The 9,910-nt window shown below is 40.2% G+C and overlaps 1 protein-coding gene across 1 annotated transcript; it reads left to right on the top strand.

Annotated features, from left to right (window-relative positions):
- Window positions 1-391: 391 nt before the first annotated feature.
- On the top strand, window positions 392-8,154 carry LOC137009506 (transmembrane protein 184C-like). Its single transcript, XM_067371786.1, has 10 exons — window positions 392-585; window positions 788-918; window positions 1,018-1,054; window positions 1,148-1,353; window positions 2,371-2,445; window positions 2,573-2,666; window positions 2,821-2,933; window positions 4,816-4,915; window positions 5,122-5,293; window positions 7,481-8,154. The coding sequence occupies exons 1-10, from the start codon at window positions 469-471 to the stop codon at window positions 7,759-7,761; spliced, it is 1,326 nt and encodes a 441-aa protein (XP_067227887.1). The 5' UTR covers window positions 392-468; the 3' UTR covers window positions 7,762-8,154.
- Window positions 8,155-9,910: the final 1,756 nt, after the last annotated feature.

The raw sequence follows: 9,910 nt of genomic DNA, 5'->3' as shown, positions 1-9,910 counted from the left end.
ACGTGATCCGAATCATGATTTGAACAAAAGATTCACAACACTCTGAGAAGTGTTTTGAAATCGGCCATCACTAAATAAGTCATTTTGTTGTTTTTTTTGGCGCACCAAAATATTCTCGTGGCTTTATAATATTAATATTGAACCACTGTATTGAACGACATGAGGGTGAGTAATAAATGACATTATTTTCATTTTTGGGTGAACTAACCCTTTAACAAATCAAGTGGAAGCCCTGGCTTATGAATATTTAATTAATCTACGTACTCAAGGTTACCAAGCAACGTCAGCCTCTCCTGATTATAATTCATGAGCTAAGCCTTCTCAATAGTAGGATTTGTAATGTGGTAATCACGCCCTGTTTGTTTCCCTGTTGAGTCGTGCGTGACGAGCATCTTCCGCTCGAGTTGGGGCTCGTGATCGGCGCTGGTGTCGGACATGATTTAAAGAGCGGATCGGTGTCGGGTGAAGATGCCGGGGTGCTGCGGGCGCTGGCGGCGCTGGATTCGGCCGCTGGTCGCGCTCCTGTTCGCGCTGGTGCTCGCGGTGGCGCTGCCGCTGTGCGTGTGGGAGCTGCGGAGAGCCGAGGTGAGGCATTAAAACATCCATCCATCCATCCATCCATCCACCTATCTATCTATCTATCTATCTATCTATCTATCTATCTATCTATCTATCTATCTATCTATCTATCTATCTATCTATCTATCTATCTATCTATCTATCTATCTATCGTTAATGGTGTGTGTGTGTGTGTGTGTGTGTGTGTGTGTGTGTGTGTGTGTTGTAGGTGGGCACACACACTAAAGCATGGTTCATCGCAGGTGTGTTTGTCTGTATGACGATCCCCATTTCACTGTGGGGTATTTTACAACATCTGGTTCACTACACACAGCCTGAGCTACAAAAACCCATCATCAGGTATCTCACACACACACACACACACACACACACAAACACTCACATGTCCTATAAATGAGAATCAGCAGATGAACTCATGAATGCCTGTTGTTCTTCTAGGATTCTCTGGATGGTTCCCATATACAGCTTAGACAGCGTGAGTAACAAATCCGTCCAGTCTCCAAATGACAGGAGGAATCCTGAGAAATGTCAGAACAATGTCCTGAAGATGCTTTTGTGTGTCTCGCAGTGGATCGCTCTAAAATACCCCAAGATCGCGATCTATGTGGACACGTGTCGAGAATGCTACGAGGCGTACGTCATCTACAACTTCCTGATGTTCTTGCTGAACTTCCTGGAGAATCAGTATCCCAGTCTGGTGCTGGTGCTGGAGGTGCAGGAGGAGAGACCGCTGCTGCCGCCCTTCTGCTGCTGCCCGCCGTGGGCCATGGGCGAGTGAGTGCACACACACACACACACACACACACACACACACACACACACACACACACACAGCACACATGTGACGGTATCAAATTTTCATGTTGTGATTAATCGCTGAAGCTTTTATCACGGTATACGGGATTATCATGGTATTGAAATAAGTTGCAAAAAAAGTGTTGTCATAGTTAGTTTAACAGTTTTAAGAATTATTTTTGTAATAACAAAAAGAACTCTGAATGTTTAAATACAATAATACAATACACAAAAAATATATATAAAGTAAAGTTTTCAAACAGATTAAAGTGCAAAAGAATTATAAAGAACAACAGGAAACACTTTACAATAAGATCTCATTATTTAATGCAAGAATAATTAATGCTTTATAAGTATTTTTCATTGTCAGTTTAATGAATTAACATGTTAACTAATGAAGCCGTATGTCTTTAAGTTTTACTGAACAATAACAAATAATCACAATCATTAGGGTGTGTTGTAGTCCAGATTAAAATATAAAAATGTTTAAGTTTGCAAATAAATAGCCTACTAAGTCTTTAAGTATTGAGTATTTGGTGCTGTGATGAACAACACTGAGATTACAAAAATGAATGTCTGTTTGAAGCATTTTAAAAACTTCACTAGTTGCTTTGTTTGCGGGGTTTCCGGGGTAACCGCTGCATTTCTGCTGTTCCATCTGCTGTCAGAGAGTGAACGCGCACTTTCATTCAGCGCGTCTCCTTCACTCGTTTTGTTTCTCTTGCACGCTGGGCTTGTTTACATCTGAGTGTGTGTCCCTTTGACAGCGGTGTTGTGCATTTTATACAGTTGATGAGGAAAGTATTCTTAAATGCATTGTAACAATTTTAATAATTGGTAATAAATTATTATTTACGGTATTTTGAAGTGCCCACGATAACAATATTGTGGATATTCATTATTGTGATACATCGCATTACTGAATATCGGCACATGTGAAAAACATAAAGGAAAGGAAATGAAATAAAAAAAGATGAATTTCTCTCTGTTCATCAGGGTTCTGTTGTTCAGATGTAAGCTTGGAGTTCTGCAGTACACAGCAGTGAGACCTGTGACCACCATCATCGCTCTGTACGACACACACACACACACACACACACACACACACACACACACACACACACACACACACACACACAGTCAATATAAGATGAATAAATTTTGTGAACTCTGTCTGAAGTCTCTCTCTGTGTTGTAGTGTGTGTCAGCTCTGTGGAGTTTATGATGAAGGCAATTTCAGCTTCAGAAACGCGTGGACGTACCTCGTTATCGTCAACAACGCCTCACAGCTGGTAACAACACCTTCCGTTATTCGTTTATGAAAATAATTATGTATTATTACAGTCACAGACTGCAGCATACTGACCTCCTGATGCCTGTGAATCACTGATACCCTGTTTTAGTCTTTAGTCTTTTGATTTGATGTTGATAATGTCTTGTGTTGAGTTCGCGATGTACTGCCTGCTGCTGTTCTACCGAACGCTGAGAGAAGAGCTGAAGCCTCTGAGGCCCGTCGGGAAGCTGCTGTGCGTCAAACTCGTCGTCTTCGTTTCCTTTTGGTACGTTCGTGTTCACACAAACATCAAACATGCAGACAAATGCAGCAGAATGAACTGCAGTGAGAGTCTGACGCTGATGTTTTAATGGCTGTTTAGTGACGGTGCAGGAACTTTTGAATGAGAAAAACTAAAGTAAAATACTTCTACATGATCACAATAGAAAGCTGCTGCTTCATACTAATGTCTGTCTCAGTTGCTAGTGTGTTCAAAGCAGGTTTCTAGGGTGTTGCTAGGTTCTTAGTGGTTGCAAAGAAGATAATGGATATCAGGGCATTGCTATATGACTCTATGGTGTTACTATGCAGATGGTAGGATTCTCTGGGTGGTTGCTAGGATTTTGTCAGTGGTTGCAAGGCAGTTGATCAGTGTGATAGATGGTTGCTTTGGCATTCCTATGTGGTACTAGGCAGTTGCTAGGGTGTATCCAGGTAGTTAATAGTGTTTTCTAGGTGGTTGCTATAGTGTTGCATGGTAGTTGGTTCCAAAGCAGGTGATATGTGTTATAGAAGATTGCTATGACATTGCTGCGTGACACTAGGCAGTTGTTAGGGTGTTTCTAAGCAGTTTGTTGGGTTTTCTAGGGTGGTTTCTAGGCAGTTGCTAGGATGTTCTCAGTGCTTGCAAAGCAGTTGATAGGTGTTATAAATTGTTGCAATAGTGTTGTTATGTACTAGTGGGCAGTTTGTATGGTTTTCTAAGTGGTTTCTAGGGTGTTGCTAGACAGTTTGTTGGAGTTTTTAGGTGGCTAAGCAGTTGCTAGGATGTTCTCATTGGTTACAAAGCAGTTGATAGGTGTTATAAATGGTTGCTATAGTGTTTATGTATTTGCTGGGTAGTTCTTAGGCAGTTTGTAGGGTTTTCTAGGTGTTTCTAGGGTGTTGCTAGGCAGTTTGTTGGAGTTTTTAGGTGGCTAAGCAGTTGCTAGGATGTCCTCATTAGTTACAAAGCAGTTGATAGGTGTTATAAATGGTTGCAATAGTGTTGTTATGTACTAGTGGGCAGTTTGTAGGGTTTTCTAAGTGGTTTCTAGGGTGTTGCTAGGCAGTTTGTTGGAGTTTTTAGGTGGCTAAGCAGTTGCTAGGATGTTCTCATTGGTTACAAAGCAGTTGATAGGTGTTATAAATGGTTGCTATAGTGTTTATGTATTTGCTGGGTAGTTCTTAGGCAGTTTGTAGGGTTTTCTAGGTGTTTCTAGGGTGTTGCTAGGCAGTTTGTTGGAGTTTTTAGGTGGCTAAGCAGTTGCTAGGATGTCCTCATTAGTTACAAAGCAGTTGATAGGTGTTATAAATGGTTGCAATAGTGTTGTTATGTACTAGTGGGCAGTTTGTAGGGTTTTCTAAGTGGTTTCTAGGGTGTTGCTAGGCAGTTTGTTGGAGTTTTTAGGTGGCTAAGCAGTTGCTAGGATGTTCTCATTGGTTACAAAGCAGTTGATAGGTGTTATAAATGGTTGCTATAGTGTTTATGTATTTGCTGGGTAGTTCTTAGGCAGTTTGTAGGGTTTTCTAGGTGGTTTCTAGGGTGTTGCTAGGCAGTTTGTATGAGTTTTTAGGTGGCTAGGCAGTTCTCAGTGGTTGACAGTTGATAGGTGTAATAGATGGTTGCTAGGGCATTGCTAATTGCTCTCTATGCAGTCGCTAGAGTGTTTCTAGGCAGTTTGGGGTTTTCTGGGTGTTATAGATGGTTGCTAGGTAGTTGCTATGGTGTCAATACATTGCAATAGAGCCCAATCACATGTTGCAATGATGTTCTAGTGCTGGAATTCGGCTGGTTCATATTCCCATACGGTTGCTATGGTTGGCTAAGCAGTTAGCATGATACTTACAGACTTGGTTGTCTGAAAACTCCATGTTTCAGTTGTGTCACATGTAGTTTGGTGTTTCAGGCAGGCTGTGCTGATCGCTCTGCTGGTGAAGGTCGGAGTCATTTCAGACAAACACACTTGGGAGTGGGACAGTGTAGAAGCAGTAGCCACTGGACTACAGGTAAACACACACACACACACACACACACACAATCAAACACATGGTTATCTTCATATCATAGACGCCTACGACTTGAAAGTACAATATATGTACACAATATTTGAAAGTCTTAAGGCTCTAAGTTTTGTTAGTTTCTGAAGTGAATGAGGATTTAGTCTTTTCATGAAGTGTTTGTCTTCTTCAGCATTGTGTCTGTTTGCGTGTAGGACTTCATTATCTGTATCGAGATGTTTCTGGCAGCGATCGCTCATCATTACAGTTTCAGCAGCCGTCCATACGTGCGTGAGGATGACGAGGGCTCGTGTTTCGACTCGCTGCTCGCCATGCTGGATGTCTCGGACATACGCGCGGACATCTCAGAGCAAGTGCGCAACGTTGGTGAGAACGCACCCCCTCTTCATGGGGACACACATAATGCTAATTATAATTACTATTTTATATGATTATTACAATATTGGCTTAACTAGTAAATTATTATTATTAAATAAACATTTATTTTAATTTTTCCTTTGAAAACATTCAAGGAGGTTTTATTAGATTTATTGTACTTTTGTGGACATTTTCCAGCAATTTTGTCTTGAAAATTAGCTGCACTAGTAGCTAATAAATGTCACATGGGCATTCTTATTTTCAGTATGTATTAGGGTGTTGCTACGGTGTTGCAAGGCAGATGCCAGGATTGTTTCAGTGGTGCAAAGAAGTTGATAGGTGTAATACAGATGATGCTTGCTAGAGCATTGGTAGGGTGTTGCTAGGCATGATTTTTTGGGTGGTTGCTAGGGTGTTGCTAGGTGGTTGCTAGAATGTTATTAGTGGTTGCAAGGTAGTTGATAGGTGATATATCGTAGATGGTTGCTAGGGTGTTGCTAGGCAGTTCATAGGTTTTTTAAGTGGTAGAGTGTTGCTAGGCAGTTGCTAGGATGTTCTTAGTGGTTGCAAGGCAGTTGATTGGTGTTATATCGTAGATGGTTGCTAGGGTGTTGCTAGGCAGTTTGTAGTCTTTTTGGGTTGTTGCTCGGGTGTTGCTAGGCAGTTGATAGGATGTTCTTAGTGGTTGCAAGGCAGTAGATAGATGTTATATAGTTCGGTTTCTAGGGTGTTGCTAGGCAGTTTATAGGATTTTGGGTGGTTGCTAGGATGTTCTTAGTGGTTGCAAGGCAGTTGATAGGTGTTTGCTAGAGCATTGCTATATGGTTGCTAGGGTGTTGCTAGGCAGTTTGTAGGATTTTTTTTTGGGTGTTTGCTAAGCAATTGCTAGTTGTTGCAAGGCAGTTGATAGGTGTTTTATCGTAGATGGTTGCTAGGGGTGTTGTAAGGAAGTTCGCAGGATTTTATGGGTGGTTGCTAGATTGTTGCTAGGATGTTACTAGTGGTTGCAAGACAGTTGATGGGTGTTATATAACAGACGTTTGCTAGGGCATTGCTTTATGGTTGCTAGGGTGTTGCTAGGCAGTTTGTAGGATTTTTTGGGTGGTTGCTAGGCAGTTGCTAGTGGTTGCAATGCATTTGATAGGTGTTATATAGTAGCTGGTTTGCTAAGGTGTTGCTAAACAGTTTGCAGGATTTTTTTGGGTGCTTGCTAACTGTTGCTAGACAGTTGCTAGGATGTTCTTAGTGGTTGCAAGGAAGTTGATAGGTGCTATATACTAGATGGTTGCTATTTGGTTGCTATATGGTTGCTAGGGTGTTGCTAGGCAGTTTGTAGGATTTTTTGGGGTGTTTGGTAAGCAATTGCCTGTGGTTGCAAGGCAGTTGATAGTTGTTTTATCGTAGATGGTTGCTAGGGTGTTGTAAGGCAGTTTGTAGATTTTTGTGGGTGATTGCCAGGGTGATGCTAGTTAGTTTCTATGATGTTTTTAGTGGTTGCAAAGCAGTTGATAGGTGTTACATAATAGATGGTTGCTAGGGTGTTGCAAGGCAGTACGCAGGATTTTATGGGTGGTTGCTAGATTTTTGCTAGGATGTTACTAGTGGTTGCAAGACAGTTGATGGGTGTTATATAACAGACGTTTGCTAGAACATTGCTTTATGGTTGCTAGGGTGTTGCTAGGCAGTTTGTAGGATTTTTTGGGTGGTTGCAATGCATTTGATAGGTGTTATATAGTAGCTGGTTGCTAAGGTGTTGCTAAACAGTTTGCAGGATTTTTTGGGTGCTTGCTAGACTGTTGCTAGACAGTTGCTAGGATGTTCTTAGTGGTTGCAAGGAAGTTGATCGTTGTTATGTACTAGATAGTTGCTAGGGCGTTGCTATTTGGTTGCTAGACAGTTGCTTGGGTGTTGTTAGGCAGTTTGTAGGATTTTCTGGGTGGTTGCTTGGGTGTTACTATGTGATTTCTAGGATGCTCTCAATGGTTGCAAGCCAGTTGATGGGTATTGTAGATGGTTGTTAGGGTGTCATTGGTTGCTAGGGTGTTGCTAGGCAATTTGTAGGGCTTTTTTTGTGGTGGCTAGGTGTTATAGATGGCTGCTAGTGTGTTTGTCTGGTATCAAAATGCTACCCCAAGCCAGTTTTCATGATTTTTTTTGGCCATTTAACCGTATGCGCCGTTTGTGTGCGTTCTGCAGGACGTACTGTGTTAGGTCGTCCCCGTAAGCTGTTCTTCGGCTCTGAAGTGGATGTCGTTCAGGGTGAACACACCGGTCTGCTCGCCGGGACGTCCCATGAGCGGCTCGCCAGCGACCGTCACTCAGTCCCCGCCTCCCCGCAGGGGCGGTACCAGGGGCTGGGCTACACAGACACACCCCACTCTATCTCCGCCCCCGCCGGCTTCACGTCCTCCTCCTGGGAGAGTGACAGCGACTCTGGGCCTGCAATAGCCAATCAGAGCACAGGAACAGAGTCCTAGCAATGGGTGGGGTGAGCTATGGGAAAACGAAGACAGTGCTTCAACTTGGCAAGGTAACATAGTTTGAGTTTTTCATCTAATATTTTATTTTAATTAACAAAAATGTTTTAATACTTTTAGTTAAGAATAATAACCCTGACTGGAACCCTGTATTGATTATTATTATTATATTGCCATAAAAGTGTCAGAAACCATAAATCCCAAAGATTCAAACTTGGTGAGAAACCAACCTTCCAACACTAGGTGGCACTGGTGTAATTTTTGTTGTTTTCCAAATCTTGCGCCAAAAATGTGCGAAAGGTCTAATATCTAAAATACATGAGATCTGTTTTTAATGTGCAAGTATTGTAAATCGTGAGCTGTTTTAAATCGTTTAAGATGTGCTGGTCGGACTCCTGTGAAAATTATATGTTGCAAATGTGGTATTAACTAATGTTTTATCAATATATGTACAAAATAAAATATCTATTTACTAATTATTTTATGTTGTGGCTTAAGAGGCTCATTATGATCATCTCATAACGGAAATCAACTGGCTTAACGTTCACAATGTCCAAATGATGATTAATATATTCTTTCTACATTAAGCTGCCTATATTTACAAATACATAATACACACACACACATAAATATACACCACAAATGGAGTTTTAATTTACCACCAGGGGGCAGAATAATATTAAAAACAAACCATTTTCTGTGGTCCACGTGACTGATTGTTCTGTAAAAATATGTGTACAAAACTTTACATTGACAACAGGTCATAAAACATTTCAAAAATCATCTCCTTTACAGATTCAACAAATTGTAAATGTACAAATACACATCAAAATAAGGCTTCACATCATCTGCAGCCATACTCAATATTTGGAGTTGCATCTGAATTCTGGAATTCTTCTCATTAGATTCGAGTTCTAGAATTCTCAGTCATTTGTAGCTGAAAATGACAGAATTTAAAGTGACAGCAGTGACAGTTTTGAACTGCGGAATATTAAATGTTACAAGCAGCATCATGTAACAAACACAGTGGATTAAAATCTCACATTGGCCTAGAAAAATTCCCATTGGCTTCAATACAATTAAATATTTCGACAAATCAGGTTGACATGAATGAACATAAAACATTTTAATAAGCGCTTGAAGTCAACATGAAATCAAAGTCAAATCGATCCACTTTCTTAATTCATGTTCCTGGTCTTATTATGAATGATTCATCAGTGCATGTTATTCTAAATGTCTTCATAATGTCATAATCTTTTACGATAACCTTCATACATTCACCATCCAATCAAATCCTCATGAAGAAAATCATTTTCTCACTGAATTTACACAGAAGTAAAATGAGTTGTAAGTGCCATTTCATGTTGACTTGAATAAATAAATATCACATTAGTTTCCAGATGAATTGGCTGAATGCAGTAGTTGTAATGAATGTGTTTTGAGACGAATGCACAGTCACATGAAGGTTCACACAGACAAATAAGATACTTTATGTCTGAAATGTAAAAACTCACTGATAAACATCTAATTACAGTGATTAATCTATACACAAGTAATGAAATAAGACATAAATGTAAATCACAAACAAGAAATCAACAAAACAAAAGCTGACAGTTTGGTTTTTAAAGGAATAGCTCACTCAAAAATGTAAATGTGCTTATTTACTCACTTTGAGAAATAATAATTCACAATGATATTGGAATATAAAGCACGAGTCACATGGACTGATCGTTTTTTTTATCTTGACAGGCGTTTTCTCTGATTCTTTTCAAACAGTGAGAGTGAGTAAATGTTCATTTTGAGGTGCACTGTTCCTTTAAGGTAGGCATTATGATTATACGAATCAAATTATTTATCAATAAAGGTTCATTTGCACAAATGAGGTCTGGATTGCTTTAAAGCGCCCTTTTATGCTTGTTCCTTTCATGTAGTGTGTAACAAAGCTGTTTGTGAGTGTAAAATGTCTGCAAAGTTTCAAAGAACCAAGTGATTCTGAACTGCCTGAAACGAGTCTTCAGTAATTACAGTTTCACTTCCTGTTACATTTGCATAAAGCAAGTCTATGGTTTTCATTGGCTGCCCACAAACGACGTCTGCTTTGCTCCGCCTTCAAACACTATAGTTGGATCTGAGACTGGTTTGTGTTGTT

This window comes from Chanodichthys erythropterus, chromosome 20 (assembly GCF_024489055.1).
Source record: "Chanodichthys erythropterus isolate Z2021 chromosome 20, ASM2448905v1, whole genome shotgun sequence".
Lineage (NCBI taxonomy): Eukaryota > Metazoa > Chordata > Actinopteri > Cypriniformes > Xenocyprididae > Chanodichthys > Chanodichthys erythropterus.
This window is presented reverse-complemented; position numbering and strand designations above follow the sequence as displayed.